Source organism: Syngnathus acus, chromosome 17 (assembly GCF_901709675.1).
Source record: "Syngnathus acus chromosome 17, fSynAcu1.2, whole genome shotgun sequence".
NCBI lineage: Eukaryota > Metazoa > Chordata > Actinopteri > Syngnathiformes > Syngnathidae > Syngnathus > Syngnathus acus.
Window position 1 is genome coordinate 1,846,162 of NC_051102.1, and position 23,898 is coordinate 1,870,059.

Genomic DNA, 23,898 nt, shown 5'->3' on the forward strand with positions numbered 1-23,898 from the left:
CCGCGGAAATTTATAGGTGTGCCTAATGAAGTGGCCAGTCACCATAAGGCGCAAAATATGCAAAAGAAAGCAGGAATTCCTCCGCCTCGTGCATCAATCAGTCAAGCCACTGTCACAGTGACAGCGCTTGAGGCTTGATGGAAATCTGTTCTGAAGTGACATTTTCAGCCGACACCCGCTTGTAGTCTGCCCCGTAAAATCCACACGCACGCATGCACAAGGTCGTCGATGGGAGGCCTGCACAAGCGAACACGTGTCGACCTTTTGATCACAACGTCGGTGTGACGCTCAAGCCACAATCCGCCGAACGGCACATAGCAATAAACTAGCGCCAGCCAATTGCGGTGGAGCAGGCAGGTGAGCGAGAAACACCTGCAAGGCCAAGAAAAGAAAAAAAAAAGCTTTTTGGGTATACTTTGAAGGTCACTGAATTTAAGAAGTGAGTCACCGATAAAACGCTTACTGGTTAAGCTCAACAATGCTTGGCAATTAAAATCGTGTATTTCATATACATTTGTTTAATCCCTTCTTTGTTGTGTTTTATTCTGTGAGTTTTGATATTACTATTATTACATTTTTCTAACTTTAGAAATATACTGAACTATACACAAAATCAAGAAAATCCCCAAAAGTCAATTATTTTGTTTTTAGTGTATTATGGTTTTAAATGTATTAATCAGAAAATATTAAATACCGTATTTTTCGGAATATAAATCGTGGTTTTTTTCATAGTTTGGGTGGGGGGGGGCGATTTATACTGAGGAGCGACTTATATGTGAATTTTTTCACAAATTTTCAAAATTCAAAAAAAAAGAAAAAAAAGTTAAACTGCGATAACCGAACCGCGATGTAGCAAGGGATTACTGTAATTTGAATTTCAAGTGATGTCAGCAGCGCGGCGCTTGTTTACATAAAGGACAAAGATTCGATCACGGGATGACGAAGATGACGACGGGCCCCACGTACTACCGGCATCATTAGCGGCTTTGTTTGTAAGTGACACGGAGGACGAAGAGTTTGAAGGATTTAATGATTTGGAGTGACACAGAAGGTTTGAAAAACTATTATGGCTTTTACGCACGCCCGGCCCTACTCTACGGAGTTCTCTTTCACCTCCGTGGATGGAAGTCGGGGGCCGGCGCTCGGCCGGGTGGCTGTTCGGGGCTCGGACATGGCTTTTACGCACACCCGGTCCTACTCTACGGAGCTCTCTTTCACCTCTGTGGATGTCAGTTGGGGGCCGGCGTGCGGCCGGGTGGCTGTCCGGGGACGGTGGATAGGGCTCGGACATGGCTTTTATGCACGCCCGGTCCTATTCTATGGAGCTCTCTTCCACCTCCGTGGCTGGAAATGCCACCTCCGGGGATGGAAGTCCAAGCCGCCACACGCCTGGAAGTCGACGCCGGTGCTTGGGGCCGTGTGGCGGTGAACTATTTATGTTATAGTTATTTGATATATTTTATTTCGTGTAGCAACTTGTACATGTTTTTACAGTTCAGTAGTTGTTGTTGGGTCGTTGAACTCTTGTTTTGTTAAATAAAGAGCCGTTTACCAAACCTACGTCTTTCCTTGTACTTTGTTAACGCTATAATATAGTTATATACTAGATCTGTGGAATAACGACGAGGCTGACGTCAGGGCGCACGCGCGGCGTTGTTGACAAAGGACGAGGAATTTGATCGATGGATTTAATAATGTGGAGTGACAGATGGTTTGATAATATTATTGCTTATATAATAGTTATTTGATATGTAATTTATATATCGTTATATGGGCCTGTGGAATATTTTGAAGTGCATGCACCGTCAGCTTGCGCGCACCCGGCCGGCATTGTTGACATAAAGGACGATCGATGGATTTAATTATTTGGAGTGACAGATGGTTTGATAAAATTATTGCTTATATAATAGTTACTTTATATATAATTTATATATCGTTATATGGGCCTGTGGAATATTTTGAAGTGCAACCGCCGTCAGCGGCGAGCACCCGGCCGGCATTGTTGACAAAGGACGATCGATGGATTTAATGAATTGGAGTGACACAGATGGTTTTATAAACGTGTTATTTATGTAATAGTTATTTGAATAACTCTGAATGTTACGTCAGGCCCGTTCTCAGCTCTTCGTTTGTGTTTGTCACGTTAGAATACCTATTGTTTAGCCTGTTGTTGCTGGTTCATGTCAGTTCTTGGTGTTGGATTTTGTCAAATACATTTCCCCCAAAATGCGACTTATACTCCGGAGCGACTTATATATGTTTTTTTTCACGTTATTGTGCATTTTATGGCTAATGCAACCTATATTCCGGAGCGACTTTTAGTCCGAAAAATACGGTAGTTAAAATAGCAATTATGTAAAGTTTTTGTTTTTATACAATTTAAACATTATGTGATATATCTTTATTTCAATTTTTGTAACGTGACAAAATCTTAAAAGTCCAAAAAGTAATAATAATAAAAAATAAGAAAATTATATATTTTTCCAAAATCAAGCAGCATTATTTGTCTCTGTATTATCTTAAATAATGTTATTATTTTCTTTAATTTTTTTGTAGTTTCTTTTTTTTTTTTTTAAATCAACAAATATTTGACTATAAACTCAGAGCAGCCAATCACTATGAAGCAGGATGCCAAGCAAAAAAACAAAACAAAAAACACCTGCGTGGTGGGGGGGTGGGGGCACTCTGAAGGTCATTGAACTTGAAGAAAGAGTGAGTCAGGGTGAGCAGCGCTCGGGCAGCAGTGGCACTGAAACGTTTTGCCATTAAGCCCAACGACGCTTGCCGATTTAAAAGGGAATTACGAGCAAACGATGCGTTCAAGTGGCACCAGATGGCTGCCGTTCAGGAAAGTTCTTTGCCCGCTTATAAGCCTCGAAAGCTCTTTTATGACAGCGGGACATGCCGAGCGAGCGAGCGGCGCAATAAAGCGTTTTTGTGAGGTGCGCTCAGGTGAAAGTGGGAAGGAAGTGTCACCTACATTTGCATGAATAAAAAGAAAACTGATGATGTCAGGAATCCATCAAGCCTGATACGAGACACTGCTATTTGTCTTTTGAGGAAAATGGAGATGATGGAAAAAGCTTTCTATAGTCCCGGAGGCGGCCTACCTCAGTCTGGACCATATTGACCCGGCGAGATCGCAGCTCTCGAACACAGTTGTAGATGTCCACCACACCTTCGCGTTCCGCCATGTCCAGCATGATGTCGATGACGATGAAGCAGCCCGTCCGACCGGCGCCGGCACTGAGCAGAAGCAAAGATCATGTTTTTAAAATATAGACTTAAATGTTAAGCTGTGAGCTTGCTGGGCGTACCTGCAGTGCACCACCATGGGCCCTGCATTGCTCAAGGTCTTGGACTTGACGCGGCGGATGAAGCCCAGCAGCCCCGTGGAATGGTAGGGCACGCCGTGATCCGGCCAGCCCGTGAAGTGGAACTGACGGATCTCTCGTATCTCGTGAGCGCCTCGCTGAGGGGATGGTGACGCACAGACGGGTCAAATAAAGAAACCCAGAGTTCCTTGCAAACGCGGTGAAACAGCATTTAAATGCTTTTATACTATGTGCACTATTTTGAATGACACAATCATTGTGGAAATGCATGAGCTGACTTTTTTAATTTCGACTGTGGATAAATTTTTGCTGTTCTGTCCATTTCTATTGTGTAAGGCGACGGCACTCATGAATCATCGTCAGGACGCGAGCGTACCTTCTCCACGGCAAAAGTGCGGATGACGTACTCGGAGAGAAGTTCGGTCTCGATGAGCGTCACCTTGATATCTCTGTAGATCTCTGTGTCATCCGGCCAGTATTTACAACACTTCACCTAAAAAAAAAAAAGACAAAGGCGCCATAAATCGTATCTGATGAGTGCAGTAAAGTTGGACTTGTAAAAAGGGTAATTGGCACGACACGCCGCCGCCTGACGTCTCGGTTCTTTGGGCACGTCAGAATGAGCCGGGCGGCCTCTTGTAAAGCCCCATCAGCAAAGGGGCGAGGCCGGGCTCCATTCGCACGTTATTGCTTTCCATCCGGCAGTGTGTCGGCCATGTGAAAATGAGTTAAATGGTAGAGAACTTGAGCGGTCGGGGAGAAAGAACATGAAAAAATGCATGAGGGGAGGGAGGTGGCGGCCCAATAATGATGTGAAATAATAAACCCTGGGCTGTTAAGAACAGATTTCCCTACAGGAATCTAAAACACTCCAGTGGAAATATTACTGGTATTAGCCATAATAAGAGTGCAGAATTACCCACCCTCCTCCTACTCTTCTTCAATTAAACTGTTGCTAGTCAGGGAGATGGAGAGATGACGAAGAACCACGTTCACCGGTCCTCTGAGGAGCTCATGAACTGGTTAGCAGTGAAATGAGAATTTCAGAACACGCACGCACACGCGCACGTGGGGGTTGACTCATCCCAGGACGACGACCACTTCCAGCCATTCGGATGTCGGAATGACCCGCTCCACTCGGGCACAATTGGCCTCATTAAGGGCTTCGTTTTTTACCCAGACTGGATTATTTCCACTCATTATGTTCGTTTGGATTGTGCAAGATGGCAGTTGTTAATGAGTAACAAGAGGAAAGAACGCATAATCATGGCATTTACAATTATGTGATTGGCATGTTTTGGATTTTATTTTACGCATTTATTTTTTCCGCTGTGGATCATTTACAATTGAGAATAACTGAGCACATTTTGCTTGCAAACTTGACAAGGAATGATAATAGTAATCCTGCATGTGTGCCAATGCAAGTCGATTTTCTTTTTCTTGTAAATGTCTTCAAGGCGAACAGATTATTTCCTATGGGTAAAAACTGCGGGACGCCAAGTGAATTTGCTCACTTCTTCCAAATGAAAATCTGACTATCTCATACATCAAGGTGCACTACGACCCGCCTCCATTTGGCCGTGGAGTGTGTGCGGCAGGGTATCCCAAAATTCATCAGTGAGCAGATGGCCCGCCGCGCTACGCTTGAGCGACTTTACGAGCGAGCTCGACTGTGCAGCGGCCATTGGCCGGGGATCATATAGCAGACGCTCATGGGACCCCCACGGGGGCGCAGAGGACGCCGCCCGCCGCCGCTAAGCAGGTGTGCAGAAGGTGAGGGGTGGGGCTCGGCGGGCGTGGAAGCGGCCTAATGAGGTACCAGGAGAGCGGCGGGCGAGCGCCGTGAATCATTGAGCAGCTCTGCTACGCTGCAGAATCAGCAGAATGTGAAAAAGGTGCGCTTGTTTCTCAGCACCTTTCAGCCACCGGGGTGCTTAAATTAACTGCTTGGTGCCGCTCTTGAACGCTGCTCAGCGAGCCAAGTGCAACACATTAAGGCCGCGGGAGATAATAACATGTCGTGCAATATTTAAAGAATATCAACGGTTCTAGTGACTCAATGAGAACCCTCCTCGCCGCCTTCATTTTGTCCAACCTCACAAGAAGCCCAGGAGGGGGTTCATGTGACCAGAGTCGGAATCGTAGCATGCATGCCACTCACCCGGCCTACTTCCACAAGGTTGGTCACCATGACGATGGCCGCCGTGTTTTCTTGCCACACCATCCGCCAGAAGTCCAAAACCGTTTCCTGCATGGGGCCTGCAGATGCAGAAGAAATTGAATTGTTTTTAAACTTGAGCTGCAATATGCATAGTTGACCAGTAGATGGCACTAGCAGCCATTCAAAGCATGAAGCGAAGCAAAGTTTCATTCATTCATTCATTCATTCATTCATTCATTCATTCATTCATTCATTCATTTTCCAAATAGCTAATTTTCTCCTTTTCTAATGATTATGGCAGTCCTAGTAAAGATTTTCAGATGGCTGTCATCTATAAAAGCGGACTTATTATTTTTGTGGGTTTTTTTTTTTCAAAATTAGACATTTACGAACATTTGCTTTCATTTTGTAAAATGATTAACTTTTTTAGGCAATTTTTTTACACACCAAACCAGGAAACGAATTATAGTTAATCTATCAATTCACATCATCGATTGCCGAGTGGGGAGTTCACTAGAATTATTTAGGTTAATTAGAATGATGAATATTAGTTTAATCATGCATGCGAGTTTGAAATTATTACAAATTAATTAGGATATGCAAATCAAGTCAGCACCCAAGCCCCCAATCAACAGCAATTACCTGGAGAAATGTGTAATATTATGTAGACGTTCAAAGTTGATTATTGAAATGAACTCCTTGTTTTACTTGTAGACAGCGTGCACATAATTACAGGTGATGAGAACCAGGTCAAAAACAAACACGGGAAAATTGTGAAACACTATTTAAATGCACATCCAACATCAATGATGACTGAGTATTTGAGGTTTTTTTTTACGCTCCCACATTCAAAGCATGCAGCAAACATTTTACGTCTTGTTTCGACATAAGATTGCTCAGAAGACGTTTTAGGTCTTCATCTCCTTTGATCTGTTTTACGTGTTGTTTTTCGTGGACTTGATTGTAACACTGCAATCTGTCACATTTATGTTTTTTTTTTTTTTTTTTCTCCTGCCAGCTTGTGCTTTGGAAAACAGAATCTAACAGTTTTATTTTAAAAAGACAAGCAAGAAGTGACCTTGTGTTCCCTCTCTCTCTTTTTTTTTTTAATCGACAAATGTAAAATAACCACCTGTGCTCGTCATTTTTCGAAATAACAAAAGAAGAATTTCGGACTATCCGTAGCGTCGAGCCCGACCACCTCCCACGCTTATCGTCCCCGTGGGAGCCAGCGAGGAGGAAAGAGGAGTTTGGGTGACGAAGAAGCGGGACAGCTGGTGTGTAGGTAGCTCATGAGCACACGGCATTATTATTATCATTGCGGTAAAAAAGAATAAAAACATTGTTCGGTGGGAGTCTGATGCAAAGTTGCATCCTGGAGGATTATTTATTTATTGTTCCATATGTGTGCGGGGATTGGTAGAGGAAGATTCTAACAGCAACAACTCGACTGGGAATTTATTTGAGCATTAAGAGACGAATGAAGTTACTCTTTTGAACTCTGTTGCTAACCAAAACAGCAGGATGTGAACAGACCCTCAGGTGAAATGCATGTTATAAAAAGGCCACTGGTATTCTAGATCAGCTTTTTAGTAGAAAACAATATCAACGTGTGGCCAACATTTGATGACTATTTTTTATTTCTGGTAAATTCTTTAGCACGAGCTTACACGAGCACATTAACGTGGCTAATGAGACTCGTGTGCCTATTTCGCTCTTTCTAAGTGGAGAACCTTGCCGAGGGGCCGCTCGCTCACATTCTGAGATTGAGGAAGAAGCGGAAGCGTTTGAACATTCACCCGCTTGGGGAATGCCAAGGTGAGAGCGGCAGTTTTTTTCTTTGTCTGCAAAGTTTGAAGTCTCGCATGATTTTGGCGGCGCAGCGTTTTGAAACGAGGTGTGAGGTGGATGGGAATCCGAGTCGCCAAGATTCAAAATAAATTGACGGTTGTGGGAAATTTTAAAAATTATTTACTATAAACAACAGAAAGAAAAGGAAAAAAAAAAAACAGGTGTTGGTGTGCTGCTTGAAATGATCTGCGCCTCATAAAAACGGAGCAAGGTGAGACGTTTGTTGCAACGAGTAAATGAGCCGCAGTGCGAATACATCAAAATGGGTAATGAGGGCTTTTGAATGGAGTGACAGCTGTTGCACCTTTCGTTGTCGTCGTCACCTCGGTGGCGCCGAGGGACTCGTCGGGAGCTCCGGAAACTAATGAGTGACGCCATATTTGGCTTTGAGCTTCGTCACCGCTTGTCACCGGATCGGCCGAGTGGCCAGCTGCGAGTCTCGGAGGGTCGACGTTTTGCTTCAGGCTTCTTATCATTAACAAAATAATTCCTAAAAAATATATTGTTCTCTTTGTCTTGGAGGACACAGATGTTTACATTTGGATTCATTTGACCAGCTAAATAGTCAGGCCTGAATGGAAAAAAGCTTGACATTGTTCCTTTCAGTCTTTTAGCTCAAAAATAAAACTTCTCGCACATTTAATTTTTACAGAGGGCTTTTTAGGCAGGAAAACTCACGGGAATGACATTAAGAATGTCCTCTGCCATGTTATTTGAATTCTTTTGCACCAATCTGTTTACTTTGGGTTTGAATTTGTCAAGCAGCCCATTTAGGCAGGCAAATATGTCTGCGCCTGAATCAAAAGTGCCTTCTGCCATGTTGTTTTTACTCGAGTCATGATGGTTTCACTTTCGGTATAAAATTCTTTGATTAGACGCCCCTAAATTTTCTGCGACAAAATATCACCTTCCGTTCACCTTTCTGTTTACTTTCTGTTTGAATTTTTAACAGGCATTTTAGGCAGGTTTTGTGCCATGTTACTTTTTCAGCTCAACATTCGATTTCCACAACAGACAGTTTAGGCAGAAAACTAGCCACAGCAACACAACATTTCATCCAAACCTCTCGACGATCAAAAATCAATAAATTGATCCTGAGGAGACGGATTGTGTGTGTGTGTTTGGCTGGACGATCGGCGTGATGCGAGCACGTTTGGTGAGCAAACAGAGGCTCGGCTTTAATTGAGACGCTGAGGAGTAGCTGCGCCGCGCTAATGAACAGCTAATTATGCAACTCCCACCACCCCCCGAGCAGCTTGTGAATGCATTAAGGACTTCTCTTCACTAAACAACAAATAATAAAAAAAAAGAAAGTCTTGGACTTTTCTTTCCTTTAGTTATCATTTTTAAGTATTAAAGAAGTGAGGCAATAAATACACGAGGCAATAAATTGCTAACGATTGAGCATCGGTCAATCGTTAACCTCCAGGGTGGCGATAAGTGTTCGTCGCCTTGCAAATCCGCCGGCCAGAGGAACACAGTGACAAAATGTGCCCGCAAATGTCAGATAATCCTTTTATTTTTTGTATTCATCCGGCAGTCTGATTAATTGCTCCTGCCACACAGATGGAAGAGAGAGAGCATGACGACGCATGCCACGACATCCCTGAGCGCGCGCGCACGCACTCACATGTATAGGCGACTTCGGTTTTAGTTTATTTGAATTTGCAAGGATGCAGCACCAAAATTCACTCTCATTCCATTTACATTATGTTTCAATTTTCTTCAGCAACATACTAGTCAGGCATGAATCATCTTCTTACCTTGAGTGGCGATGTAATGATTTGGCCTGTGGTAACCCTGAAAAAAGACAAGAATAAACAAGAAAGGACAATGTATGAGAAATAAACCTAGAATATTTTTTTTTCGATCTAGACTATTATGTGTATTTGAAAAGATCTGGACATCTACACACCGATCATATCTGCGTGACGTGCGCACACACACAAACACCTTTGGAGCGAGGCGCCAAAGTGTTGATAATCCCTGCAATACGACTAACAGCATCCGTCTTCACAACGGGCTTCCAGTCTGCGGGATTACGCTAATCCCTTCAGGTTGCGCTTGCCCAATTCCTTGTCTTCTCCCCGGAGACGCCAGGCGGGAAACAAAACATCAGGAGGACTTAAAGGCTTCCTTCCACCATTATCATCATCATCCTCATCATCCTCATCATCACCTTCCTCCTTCATATTCAATTGAGCTTGGACTCTGATGAACGCATGCGGATGCAAAAAAGATGCCTTCCTCGCTCTCCTTCATTTTTAATGACTCCTTTATCTTGTTTGTGCTTTCATGTGACGTCCTGTCAGGCGGCGTTGCCGCATTAGAGGCTTGTCAGGTGAGGAAATGGACACCGTAGAAGAAAAAGGTCACGACTGGAATAAATCATGTGTCGAAAAATGGAATAAAACATGCTTCATGGTTGTTTGTGTTTTTTTGGGTAGCTGTGATCATTTACATGTTGTTTTTAGTATTGCCGCACATTCTCGCCAGTTATTAGCGCGGCCTGTCTAAAACATTCAGCAAGCAGGAGTGTCCACCCGCAGGCCTTTATTTGTATTTTCTGACTGAATTAGCACACGGCTGCTAATGGGAGCTTCAAAGCACAACTGTAACTGTAACATGCAACCCGCTTTTTTTGACAAATAAACACTGGAGGGAATGGAATAAATAAGGAGTGAAGCTGCAGAGGTTACAAACAACTACATAATATAAATTCCATAAGAATTGCACGTGTTAAAATATTCCTGCCTTTGAATCCAATAATAGCTACTAAAATAAGAATACCAATAATCTCCACAAATTGTACAAATTCAATACGACTAAATTTTTTTATCTTTACAAAACCAAGGAATTCTTCAGAAAATCCTGATTAACATTCATTACATGTTCCCTATGGGATGTGGTGGGAATTGTCAAAAAAAAGGTTTCCCAAACATCAACTGGGGGAGGGGGGCAAGCATATTCGGGGGGGTCAGGGCCCTCACATGGGCCCCCCCCACTAGCTCCGCCAGTGCAAGAATTCCCTGCAAAACTGGGCAGACTTCCATAAATGCCGTACATGTTTCAAAGGTAAAACTACAGTGAACCTACAAAAGTTGCACATGTTAAAATAATGCTCACGTACAAGTTGCCATGTAGAGGTTAAAACAACTATAAATCCTTCAAAAGCTAAAGAGGTTACAATGCAACAACCATAAATCCCATAAAAGGTTGCACTACTTAAAACAAGACTGTTGTGAAGGCCCACTAAAGTTGTTTTAGGTAAAATAGGAGTAACTTAAATACCTAAAAAGACTTCAGTAAATCCCCAAACGCTGCATATCCTAAAATAAGGCATGAAGTTCACCCCAAAGTTCCACTGGCTAAAATAAGATCATCTTCTATTTTTGCTAATGCTAATAAATAGTGCATTTATTTAAAAAGGTGTTTTTACAAGACGACATAATATAATAATTACCAACATGCTTGATTTATGGTGAGTACTTGCCACTATGCATGCTAATATGCAATCAGGACGAGGATGCTCTTTCTTAGCCTAATGACTCGACATGTTTGGGGGTACATTGACTCGCTTACGACCGAGCCTCCGAGAAGACCATCATCATTATCATCTGGCGGCTTCCACGCAATAATAAAAGCAGCAGGGATGTTGCCCGCACAGGCTTTTTATTGGCGCGTTCTGATGAGTTAAAGAGTGAAAAAACAAATAAACAAACAAAAAAATACATCGTTAGCCGTCTGTCTGCACACTCTTAAATATGCACGTGTTCTCAACATTTATGTGGGCCCTGGCTTTGTATGGTGCAACATAATGGACCATAAAACCAATAGCAGCCAAAGGTAAATAATTGAAGGTGCACCTTGCATTATGAATTATGCGGGGAGAGCGCAACAAGAGATTACAAATGAGTGCATCGGGCAGGTACATCATCAGGCTATTAGCGGCTCATCTTTCTAAGGGCGGCGTTCGCGTTGAATCAGGCTATGTAAGCCAGTTAGGCTGCTTCGCAACACGCTTCATGTGTCTTTTTTAACGACTTTAAAAAGGCGTGCCGAGACACTAGAGTCCATGTAAGCGCTGAAATACGAACGTTGCTTAGCACGCAGGGGATGGAACGGACAGACCGGAAGATGGGGAGGAAAACAAATGGAAATATCTTTAAAAAAAAAAAGAAAACCTGACCTTAAAAAAAAATACATTGAAAAAAGTAACAAAAATACAAATTTTGAAAATCCAAATAGCAATATAAACCCAAATTTAATTCAAAACATTATTAAATAATTAAAGTACATAAAACCCTCTCGGCAATATGAAAGCAATTTTGAATAAATAGAAATATTCAAAAGCTAAAAACCAAAGCAGAAAATCTAAAATAAAATATATATAAATAATATCACATAAAATAACAATTAAGTATATAAGTATAGTTTGAAAAGGTATTTTGTGACAGGTTTTTATGCTCTACTGGCCCTCAGGGCAGAAAGCTACTGAAAAGGCAGGGGAAACTCTCATATTGGACTGGATAAGAAAAAAATTATACAACAAAATATATCTTCAAAAAATTTATTAAAAAACACCCCAAAAATAAAAAAAAGAATATTTCCGCTAACATCACAAGGAGGATTGGTCGCCACGGCAACCACACCATAACCATCAAGTGTGTGATGATAACCATAGATTGGCAATAGGAAGTGGTCCCTCTCCTGGCTGCTTTATTCAATATTTTGGATTATTTGCACCACAATGATCCCTGTGTTGCTGTCAAAGCCTTGGTGGAGGTCTTTTCACCTATTTAGTATCAAGCTCTTTTGCTATTACGTGTTTGCTTTTCTTCCTCTCTATACAAGTGCTGTCATCCTCTGATCGTTATTGCTCTTAATTTAAGCACACACTGATACAGCAGCTCACTACCGTGTGTGTGTGTGTGTGTGTGTGTGTGTGTGTGTGTGTGTGTGTGTGTGTGTGTGTGTGCGTGCGTGCGAGAGCAATCATGCTCCCTCAGGGCCCCCTGCGACGGCGGCACCAGCACCCTCTCTGCCACCCCCCAGAGAGAAAGCGCAGTGACCTTTTTGCGTCGGTGGTGCTGGCTGGTGCGCGTGTGTGTGTGTGTGCGCGTGTGCGTGTGTGTACTTACATCAACGTAATTTGCATTAATGTAATCAGAGCTCTGTTCGCCCTCCAGGGCCTGCAACCTGACACGCGAGTGATCATCTGGAAAAAGAGGCAGAGAGGAAGAAGAAAGCAGCATGGAATTAATGACATTAACCAGGCCACAACATGGTGAGGGGGAGGAGGAGGAGGAAGAAGCAACTGTCACTCTTGAAGGCTTCTAAAGCATAGTGGCCACCAACCGCTTTATCCTCACAGGGTGGGTAGGCGGAGGACACCCTGAACTGGTCGCCAGCCAATCGCCAGGCACGCAGAGATGAGCAACCATTCACACTCACAATCACCCCTATGGACAATTTGTGGCAGCCAATGTTTTTGAACCCACAACTCCCTTTTTGATATTATTTTTTATTATTTATATATTTATCTTATTATTTTTAATATTTTCTGTCACATTCTACGAATAACTATATTTAAATTGATATGTAACAGTGGCTTTTAAATTGTCTGTGTTTGTTGATATGTTGTCTGCTTCCAAAGCTGTAGCAATGGAAGGAGAGCACATGTTACATCTTGATTAATAACGCTTATCCCTTTTTGTTGTAGGAATATCTACAAAATTCAACAAGGATTGTAGGCGAAGCAACGGCGGAAAGATAAATATGTAACCACGGAGCAGAAAGGTCAACGCTGCTTCGGCTGCGCTGATAATAAAACTCTCTTGTTTCCTATCTTGCATTGCAAAGCCGGTTGCAATAAATCAGCAGCCGGGGGGATTGTGGGGTACGCACATGCAATGATGTTCCCGTATCGGTTCTTCATGCGGTTCTCGTCTTTCTTCGCCGAGTCCCAGGGCGCAGACTGTCCCTCGAAGAAGCGCTGTGAACAAAAGACACACCAGCGGGAGGTGAAACATGGCGGCATTGGGAAGCCCTTGAATGCAAAAGACAAAGAGGTAAAGTGCTTAACATCATCATGGGCGAGACCGTCATTCAGTGGAAGCTGTTAGCCATACACTTTTAAAACTGCTGCGTCAAAAACAACCCAATTTGGATTAAAAATTTCGACCCACCCTGAACCCATTTTTTTGTAGGAAAAACACAAAACAAACCAAAATTGGGTCAAATTGAGTACTTGCGCCCGTCATGTTTTTAACCCAGCAATTTTGAACAAGATGCCATGGCAGCCATTTTGAACAAATCTAAATCTGAAGCTGGTATCCTAAGACAAGTGCAAGACGATACATTCTGAAGCTTTTTTTTTTGCGAGGGCGGAGCAAAGGGTTAAAGTTCCTTTCAAAAGCTTAACACAAGTGCAGTTTACACGACAGGTGTGACACATTCCATCCATCAAAGTGCGTGTGAGGGGGTGACGGTGAGGTGGGTCACTTGGTTTGGTAAATGCCCTTTTAGTTGTGGATGTGCAAACATTTTTCATCTACTGTACATGATTTGGAAAAAACAACAACGGTAGTCTTACCTCGTTTATCTGATCCAAAGTTAAGGTACAAGAAAGAGCATGGGTCGGAGAGAGATATAGTACAACGGTAAGTCAACAGCACCACACGCTCCACTTCACTCATCAGTAAAGGAGAAGAAAAAGGGCATTAACCTGAGGACACGGTGATGTCATGGCAGGAACGCAACATGCAAGCATAAGATGTAGTGGGTGGGAAAATGGTTGGGTGGGGGGCGGGGCTTAAGTGGTTTTGGTGGCACCATGAAACTAAAACACAGCCAGATTGCACCTGGATGAACATGAGGGATGCGGTTTTTAACGCAAAGACAAAACAAATATAAAAATATTTCCAAAATACCATTTATTGAAATCAGTTGCATTGGACATGGTTTTATTTTTTTTGCTTAAAGTTTTGGGGGGGTGTTTAATTTATTGTTATCGTATTTAAATTACGATTGTTTTTGTCAGCACAATAGTATCAATAATAGATAATAAAATACAATTTTTTTGTTCTTCTTTTACTGTCTAAATGTCCAAGAGTCTACGAACTACGACAAATTAAAATAGAGCAATTTTTTGTTCCAGAAAAGCAGCAAGTTTGTTGGCTAAGGTGGAGGCTTTAAAGTTTTACATGGGCCTTGGTGCGGTGGTTTAAAGGAGAGTTTGATGTTGTTTTCGGGAGGGATTTGACAGAAGGCAGGTAAGGCGAGAGTTCCAGGGGGGGAAATGGGAAGAAGGCAGCATTTGACATAAAAGTGCATAACCAGCGCTAACAGTGAGAAAACACAAACAACAAAAGACAGTGTAAACACACTGAGACAGGAGAAACATAAACAATTTATCTTAAAAGTTAAAACACAGAGAGGCATAGCAAAGCATCACCACATGACCAGACCCACACAAGTCTTTTCAAATAACATCTTTTTGACCCACATTGTATTTTAAATCCTTGTAAAAAAAAATAAAAAATTAAATGCTCTTTTTTTAAATCTGAAAAAATATCCTTGATTTTTCTCTCAGAATTTTTAAAAATATTTTTTGTCTTGGCTGCTAAAGAATTTTCTTGATTTTCTTAAACTATTTTAGTTAATATTATTATGTATTGACTTTTCTGAGGATTGCCTTCACCCTCCCCCTTTTTATTTAATTTAAATTTTTTACTTTACTTTCTTCATGATTCTGATTGGCCCATTATTGTTCAGAGTCTTCTTTCCATATCTGATTGGTTCATTAGTGTCTGGCTCTGTTATGATAAATGGGCTGTATAGTGAGTTTCTACCTTTGGTACTCAAAGCACTTCACACTGCTTCCTTATCAGGAGCGACTGGGGGTTCAGTGTTGTGTTTAAAACTGCTTTTAAAAATCCCAGTGTACATGTGGACATGCGGGCCGGCTTTGGGGACCCCCCCGTCCACCTACCTCGTACTCCTCCTTGAAGCCGTAACCCTCGGCGCACTTCATCTGCGTGATGTGCTGCAGCAAGTCGGCAACGCGGATGGCCGGGTGCAGCTGGCCACTCTGGTACGGCACATCCACAGCTTCTCGCTTCCTCAGCGAGTGCGACTGCACCAGGCTGCTGGTGTCGCTGCCCATGTTCTGGCTCTCGTCTGCTTCGCAAAGCACAGGGACAAGGCCCGCAAGTCAGCGCCGGTGCGGTAAAAAAGCAAACTAGCGCGAGTTGGTGACACCATGCTTAAAAGCAGTAAATGCTACGTTGTGGCGTTCTGGGATGCCGCAGATGGCCGCTTATCTCATTTACTGCTCAGCATTATGTCACCAGCCTCCAGATTGACAAACAACTCTCCCAAAACTATTAATCTGCTTGTAATGGATGGTCACAACAACACGACGCCTTTGAGTAAGAGGATGAGTCATGTGGTGGGAAGGTTCATATCCATCTGTCCCAGAACACACTTTACTAAACCTACAGTCAAGCAATCTGAGGTCGCACTCACAATTTTGGCTTGGTTCAAAACTGAGGTAGAATAATATTTTGAGTGTGTGTTTGTTTAGCTGACCATCAAAACCATTACAAATCAAACCTATGAATGTATTTTGGATTTTTTCTATTCAAATTGATGCACGTGACATTTCACATGATTTCCGACTAAATTGTCCTGAGATTATTTCCTGACACTGTGGATGTGAAAAAAAAATCCTCAATACCGGCTAACTCAGTTTTACACGTCGTGTAAAACAAGTTAAAAATGTTAAAATGGTTCCTTCAATTTAAAGGGGGAGGTTTTGGATTTGTGAGGCCTGATGTCATGTACATTTAGGAGGAATTCATATCAAAATGTCATCATTTTTGTATGAATTCCTATGAAATTTATCTGACGGACACTACTGTAGTTTTGTGTAGAAAAAGAAATTTGTCTTGGCTCATCTTTTTAACCACAAAGAACCAGTCAGTGGCAGATGTGAGGCACAGATGTAGTTGGCGGAAAGGAGGAGGTGGTGGTGGTGGTGCACCCAGAAACAAGGAAGAAAGGGATGTGGCGAAGTGGTAGTGGGGCGGAGGATTTTTAGTGGAAAAGCATCACACAAACACAGCGGCGATTCCATCCTAGCTGACCTGAACTTTAGATAAATAAAAAAAATAAAAAATAAAGTGGCCCGGAGGGAGGTGGAGATGAAGATGATGCTCAGCTCATGCTATGCTAATGGTGGCATTGGGATGGAGCGGGACTTTGGGGCGGGGGGTGAAATGCTAACACTGGTTCATGCAAGTGATGTCACAAAACGTCGGAAGCGCTCGCTCGCTGTCCGACAGAACAACGGCCCCGTTCCCTCGACCCCGGCCCACCCGTGAGCCCACCTGGGAGAACTTACCATTAATGGGCACTTTTTAGATAGCAGATACATAAGAGGTGATGGATGTGGAAAAGAGAGAGAGGAGGAGAGAGGACGGAGAAGAAAGAGAGTGAAAGACAGAGAGAAAGAAGGGGTAAGCAACAATACAGCATGAGAACCTGGTACAGTGTTTGAGTGCTATGCTATACGCGGGCCAGCTTCGGCCCAGTCAGGGTGGGAGGGGCGGTGACAAGGGCGGGGGGGGGGGGATGGGGGGATGACGGATGGTGGGGCAATTAGCATGACAAAAGTAAAAAGAATCAAACAAGGAAGTCTTGGATTCAAAGGAGGAAAAAGATCATGGCAGAATTTGGATCGTTAGCATTGTGAAATGGTGTCACGGAAATTTAGTAGGAATTCATACAAGAATGGATGGTATTTTGGAGTTTGATAAAAAAAAATACACACATAGAAAATCTGTTACCCTATACCCGCTTTGAAAATTGTTTGGGGTGGCAAATTAAATTTTTTTTCTTAGCTAAGCATATCAGCCATATTTGGGGAGATAATGGCATAATTTGGATTGTTGGAATTGTGAATAGTGGCATCATAAACATTTCCTATGAATTCATAAAAATATCTGTATCAATTTTGAAATGATGGCGAAATATTTTTGACATATAGGCCATATTTGTAGAGCGCATTGTCAATGACGTTTAGCTTGCGCTAAAGGGGAAGGATAACGTGGCCATGAATTAAAAAATGAAGGGTGGGATGTGGATTGTTGGAATTGTAAATTGCGGCATTACATTAATTCATATTAAAACTGTGACATTTTAGGTTTAAATGAAAATAAATTGTCAGTAGAGTTAGTAAAACTTTTATAATGACAGTTTGAAGGCAGAAACACGATATTCCTATTTCCTGCTGACATGACTTTTCTTCATTATTTTGACGACTGCCACTGCTGCAACCCGTGCCAATCGCCCACGTCCCGCTTCATTAAAAACTAACAGCGGCATATGGCGGTGATGAAAGCCGCCCCTTTAAATTACGCGCACTGTTAAACTCCGCTTCTCTTTCTTCTGTAGAACTCAAAGCGCTGCGCGACGCCCCCAATTTGTCGTCGTGTGATGCGTTACGGGGGCCGCGTCCTTTTATCATTCCATTTCATCGGCAAGCGAGAAGCAAAACACAAACAAGTAGGCCGCCGACGGCGAGGGGACGACGACATTAAAAAGAATAATAGAAGAGCTCGTTGTGTTGCGGGGGGCGAGGGGAGGGAGCTAAATGAAGAAGAGGGAGGGTAAGACATGGATGTTTTTGGAAAGGTGGTAGGACTTGTTTCCGCCTCCCAAGCTGCATTTACGTGCGTGTAAAAATGCCTAAAATGTAGCGCCCGCCCTCCTCCAACCCCGTCTCACACACCCGCTCCACACGTCTGTCCATGCATGACTGGTCAAACACGTATGTGACATCACACGTGGATGGGATGGAGCAAAGCCAGCACCCCACCACCACCGGAGAGATCTTCATTTGAGCGGGAAGGTGGGCATGAGGATGAACAGGTGGAGGAGGGGGGAGGGGGGGGGCAGGCGAGCAGGCAGGTATGAAAAAGGGGAGGATCTTAATAAAAAAGTAAAAGAAATAAAGAAAAAGCCAAACAAAGCTGAAACCATGGCAGGAAGGGGTAGGGCGAAGAGGAGAATCTGTGCTTTTCAGTCCTAAAATGTGTAAATGAGTCATTGCAGGTGTGACAAGAAAGAAACAAGACTCACTGCTAATAGGCTAACTGCTTATGTCAAGGTGTTGCGCAACATCTCGCCCGAACAATGGCGAGATGTTGTCTAGCTTCTTGGTTGTGACACCTTAAAGTGGTCCTCAATAAAAAGAATGAAAGAAAGAAAGAAGTTCTCACCTAAGATGGCGGTTGGCACAAAGGGATCTGAGGGCAAAAGTTGGAGGAGGAAACAAAAAGTGTCAGTGAATATAAATACAGAAGAAATACAGCAGGTTTAGCTTAAGCGACAAATTACCTGGGTAGAAGGCGCTGGTCGGGATGGAGGCGCTGAGTGTGTTGGCTTTGGGTAGCGTGAAAGAGGAAGGCGACGACCCACCTACAAAAAAAACACGCTGAGATTGAGTAGGAATCATGTATTTTATTATCATGTTTATTTATATTATTTTGATATTGCAGACTGCCATCATGCTTCATCACTGTGTATGTTTGTAGCACACCACTGTCGTTCTGTCACATTCTCACGTTGTGCTTCTTATTCAGACTTTTGTGCGTGCATCCCACTCGAAAACACCCAAGAAGCTAGTTAACCTCCGCAGTCAAGGTTTATTTGCTAAATTTAAGACGCGAGCTCAGAGGCTACAGTAACCGTCAAATGAACATGTGGATTTAAAAGGGTCAGTATGGTGGAGATTAAGTACAAAATAAAGTGGACGGCGGATAAAACTACATTCTAGAGTCAATATGCTCAATGTCAAGACTCGCAAACTCTGTTATTACGAGTCCAATGTCTAATCTATCACGTCTTAATCCCAAGCGGCACTGTCACTTAAGGTCGCCGGCAGCTACGCCAATCATAAATCAGCCGTTTAAATCTTAAAAGCTCGCAGACAACAGATCTGGAGTCCACGCCGACAGACAGTTAATCAAGGTCAGCGCATCATTGGGGCTTCAGCCCGGCAGGGGTGTGTATGTGGCTGATTGTGCGTCCACGTGGTGGGCGCTGTATGTTTAATCTGACGCTCGGGAGGCGGGATTACAGCGAGTCGAGGCCCCAGGCGCAGATTTAGCTCAGATGCCCATCAACGGAGGATTAAATGGACCCTGTGAGGGGTCGAAATGAAGAGGTCATCATACCATACAACATTGTGTTGTATGTGTCTGTGCTGCTAAGTCATATTGTAATAATATCTGAGAGGAGCATTTTGACAACCTGTTGACTAGATTTGCGAGGTATATGCGGTGAATGTTAAACATTTAGCTAACATTTAGTGAATGGACTCGATCGACCATATGCGATAACGCTTGTTGATCATGTCGTGGTGTCAAAATGGCTTCACAAGCATGAACAGCCATCGGCATAATAGCTGCTATGCTAATTCACGCCACACTAGCTAGCTTGGCGCGGCTAAACACTGTCCTCTTGGCACTAGAGTGCTAAATTTTAATTTTGAGATTTTGCAGAATTAGACAATGAAAAATCACAGAAGACCACAGAAGACCTTTTTTCCTCGTGTCTTACCTCGGCCATTGAGGGTGAGCGCGCACTCACTGCGAGCGTTGAGGGTGAGCGCGCACTCGCTGCGCGCGTTGACGGTGGTAAGTGCGCACTCGCTACGCGTATTGAGCGTATGGCTGTGCGTGTCCATGAAGGAGAGCGCCTCGTCGCAGTTGGTGCCCTGCTCTGTGTAGCTCTTGTCCATGGAGTTGACCATCACCGTCATCTCCTGGCGGGTGCTGTTCAGGGTCTCTTTGCGTTTCTTGGCCAGTTTCCTTCAGGGGAAGAGGGGAGAACAAATGCGAGTCAAATGCTATTCACAATTTTTGTAATTTGGTATTTTTATTTTTTAAGCAATCAGGCGAAACTTCAAAATCTTTAAAGGACCCCTGGATATGTTTCACATGACCCTAAAATGTCCACTTCCAACCAAAATGGCAGCTAAATCAAAGTAAATGACTGCTCAGGTTGTGCATAAGTCATTATTCATTAGCAGGCGTGCCACATAGTGAGCTCTGGTTTGTTGTCACATAAATTTTTATTAGGCGTCAAATGACTTTTCCATCTTTAAAATAAAATGTGAAAATATGGAAGAGGTGGGACTTCCTGACCCAAATCCATCAGAGGCTCTCATGATTAAAAGTCCACCACCTTGGACACAGTAGTGTGAACTCACAACGTTTTTGTGTTGACCCACTTTGAACTTACAAAAGCACTTTGTGCTCGATTACAACTGCCAAGCATTCATTTTGAAAAATAACCAAGTCTAAATCGTGTAAAATAAAGACAAGTAACTAATAAAATGGATAAGTAAAAAATGTTTAGAGTCACTTTTGTCTTTTTTTAAGACTATAAGGTGCATGGAATGCAGGAGAAAGTGAGCCATTTTTCTGTCTGGAAAAACATTTCTTTTCTTGAATACAATTTCTGTTTCTGAACTTAATCAAAGAGTCGATACTCTGACATTTTTGTTGTATTGTGTAAAAAGGGTTGAACACAAGGCAAAGCCGAGCGCACAATGCAAGCAATCTTTTATCAACAACTCAAGGCAACAACAACTGTAGGGTGTCAAAAGTCAGGCCTTCAAAACTTTATTGAGTGCAACAACAAAATAAGCCAACCTGTGGTCACAAAAAGTCGAATTGCATGATTATACTCTGACTTTTTATTTGACCAGGATGTTACACCCATGTCATAGAGGGTTCTTCCATATTTATATTTCCATAAATGTATTTTTAATGCAAAAAGGCTACGTTTTAAGTGTTGAAAAAGCAACAAAGGAAAATGTGGATTAAATTGTGCCCGCACTACATTTTGTATGTGTCAACCTGTCACTGATAGTTGGATAAAAGCCACAAAAAACCCCCACAGATTAATAGCTAGAACATAATCCACAGAGAGCAAGTAGAGTGGAGGGATTCCTTTTTAATCAAAGTGATTTCTTTTGTAGTATTTCTTCTTTTTGATTAGGAATGCTGATTGTTTTTCTCTTTAATTAAGGCCTCATCTTGTTTCTTCTTGACATGTTTAATTTGGATTTTTTTTGGTATAACTTATTGCAGCACTGGTGAGTGTAAAATCTTAAAAACTGGAAAGTCATTCGAACGTCAAAATATGAACTTTCTTTCCTCTTTTTGACAGAATAAAAGGGAGATTTCCCAAAGGAGAGGCTCTCTGAAGCAGAGTCTGACCTCAACGACGGAGGAAGAAGAGAATAGAAGAGCGTCCCTGCGGCGATTAATAAAACATTGAGTCAATGCTCCGTTATTCCGCGAAAAGTAGCTGGAATGCCGTCAGAATGATCGCCTCGCCTTGGTGACCCCTCCGCTGCGTTCTCCCGCTGCTTTGTTGCCGCAAATCTCCTCTGTTTGTTCAATTTCCCGGCATATGGCGGCGTACGAGGAGACCCCCTGCCGTCCAATTGCTCCGAGGGTCTCGGTGTGATGCTAATGGCGCAGCCGTTTTCCTTGGCGAAAAAAATTGACAAAAATGTGACATTATCATGCTGCCGGTCGCATTTGCTCTTTTTAATCGGCAATTAAGAGAGCAAACAAAAAGACGAGGTTGTGTGTAAGTGCGACACAGGAGGAGGTGGCGAGAGGCCTCCCTCCTTGCTTTCAAATGTCAATATTCCGTTTATGCCTCCGCCAAAACAAAAAATACAGTAGTAAGCTTGACACGATCAGGGTTCTGGTGTAAAAAAAACAACAACCCATAACCGATAAAGTTTAGTTTCAGCATCTGCTACCAGTTGAAGAGTCACGGGGCGACGCGGCACAGATGAAGGGAAGCTGCTTGCTCGGCAACGCGCTTGATGAAGATGAACGACGGTGCTAATGCTGCGCTAATTTATATGAGGGGGGAATTTAATGATGGATGACTGAATTAACGACTCTTACGCGCCACCAGCGCTAAGCCGGAGAAAAGTGCGCCGTAAAATGTTTGCACGACTTGATAAATGCGACCATTCGTCATGTCACGATAACAACAACAAGAGAGCTCAGCAAAACTTTGTCAAAGCTTGTGAAATCAATGTGAGTGAATATTACTGCCGTACAGAGAATCCGTGAGGTGTTGACCTCCAGTGCAGTATAGTCGTGTGTCATATTATTATGTTTTGTTTATTATTATAGTGCCGTTTTTCTCCATTAAAACAAAAAACGAGGCTGTTGTTTTGAAGCGGCTGGAACAGAATGAGAGTGTTTCTATTCATTTCAATTGAAAAAGATAATTTGAGTTGCAAGTGTTTTTTAGTTAAGTAACCAATTCCGTGTCTCAAAGCAACATTATAGTAAACAGATGTCGTACAGTAGGTGACCGAGTTGACTAAACGGATACACACAGTTGGATAAAAGAATACATTAGAGATGTATGAACAAATAATAAGAACCAGTGGAAAGCATAACAACCAAAAAATCCATGCTGAGTCACAGGCTTTTGAAGCTCCACCTTTAAAGTGTCATTTCCTGCCGTCACCGTTTCTCCATTCGGTTGTGGGGTGAACTCCTGCAGCTCAGAGCCGCAGACGCTAGCGCTAATGAGGCGCGACTGATGTCGTCGCCCGCAGCGTTTTTTTGCTTTGCCTTCGCAAACACCTCCGTGCACTCTCGCTCTCGTCTATTGTGATCTGTACTTTTTTTCTTTTTTTTTTTTTTTTACTTCCGCCAAATAAGTTGTGTTTTCGTTTGTTCATTTTTTCTTGTGTGCAACTTTCTGTTGTTCAGTTTATTTATTTAGCAGGTGGAATTCATCAATTATATGCTACCTACATTTTGGGATTTTTTTTTAGCCCCTTTGACAAAACCAAAGAACAGCCAACATCGTAGAGTGCTTAAGTGTGGACTCACTTTCTTTCAGTATGCTCTCACAATGCATCACCATTTTGAACATGAAACAACCAAGTTCAGAGAAAATCTATCTTTTTACACACAAATTTAAGCTAACCTGCTTCTCAGAGAAGTCAAAAAGGAACAACAGGAATTAAAAAGAGCTACAAACATCCCACACTCAAAATAAAGTATTCATACGATGCACAGTAGGCGTATTATATTATTGCGCAAAGAAAGAAACAGATAAAGATAGAATCCGCATTCCGTCAGGTGTGTCACACAATTACTGTAATGCCATCGTTGCACATTAGAAAGCAACAGAACGACGGAGCGGGGGGAATTTATTGATAAAAATATACTTGGGCATCCGCATTTGCAGTCAACAGTTTGATATCATAACATTGTTCATACCAAGAACTAAAGGCTTGGCCTCTAATAAACGGCTCCCCCCCAACACCCCGCCGGCTGGGCCCCGTCCTCTCACTTCCTCGTCCTGCCCGCTCATCATCACATAGCGCCGCTAAACCACTGGATCTGCCAAGGCTGCTTGTACCAATTAGCGTGAGTCTTGCTGCACGTCTACCGCGCGGTACCTTTAATGACGGAGTTTGTTCACCCG

General features: G+C 42.8%; 1 protein-coding gene and 1 long non-coding RNA gene across 12 annotated transcripts in view; one reads left to right on the top strand and one right to left on the bottom strand.

Moving 5' to 3' along the window:
• LOC119136981 (receptor-type tyrosine-protein phosphatase mu-like) overlaps positions 1 to 23,898 on the bottom strand; it is a 102,429-nt gene that overhangs the window by 5,924 nt on the left and 72,607 nt on the right. For 3 of the 11 annotated variants that reach the window (XM_037275909.1, XM_037275916.1, XM_037275907.1), the window contains 13 exons: positions 19,975 to 20,225; positions 18,751 to 18,831; positions 18,633 to 18,659; positions 16,754 to 16,765; positions 15,341 to 15,531; positions 13,943 to 13,951; positions 13,255 to 13,342; positions 12,489 to 12,565; positions 9,111 to 9,147; positions 5,497 to 5,594; positions 3,712 to 3,828; positions 3,318 to 3,472; positions 3,111 to 3,246 (listed from right to left, as the gene is read on the bottom strand). In XM_037275909.1, coding sequence (XP_037131804.1) covers positions 3,111 to 3,246; positions 3,318 to 3,472; positions 3,712 to 3,828; positions 5,497 to 5,594; positions 9,111 to 9,147; positions 12,489 to 12,565; positions 13,255 to 13,342; positions 13,943 to 13,951; positions 15,341 to 15,531; positions 16,754 to 16,765; positions 18,633 to 18,659; positions 18,751 to 18,831; positions 19,975 to 20,225 — 1,279 coding nt within the window. The remainder of the gene's footprint in view (positions 1 to 3,110; positions 3,247 to 3,317; positions 3,473 to 3,711; positions 3,829 to 5,496; positions 5,595 to 9,110; positions 9,148 to 12,488; positions 12,566 to 13,254; positions 13,343 to 13,942; positions 13,952 to 15,340; positions 15,532 to 16,753; positions 16,766 to 18,632; positions 18,660 to 18,750; positions 18,832 to 19,974; positions 20,226 to 23,898) is intronic. The other 8 variants (XM_037275918.1, XM_037275911.1, XM_037275917.1 and 5 more) reach the window with 6 other exon arrangements.
• LOC119136982 lies at positions 13,306 to 22,155 on the top strand. The gene is made up of 2 exons (XR_005100831.1): positions 13,306 to 13,418; positions 21,592 to 22,155. It is a non-coding gene; the product is annotated as an uncharacterized LOC119136982 (long non-coding RNA).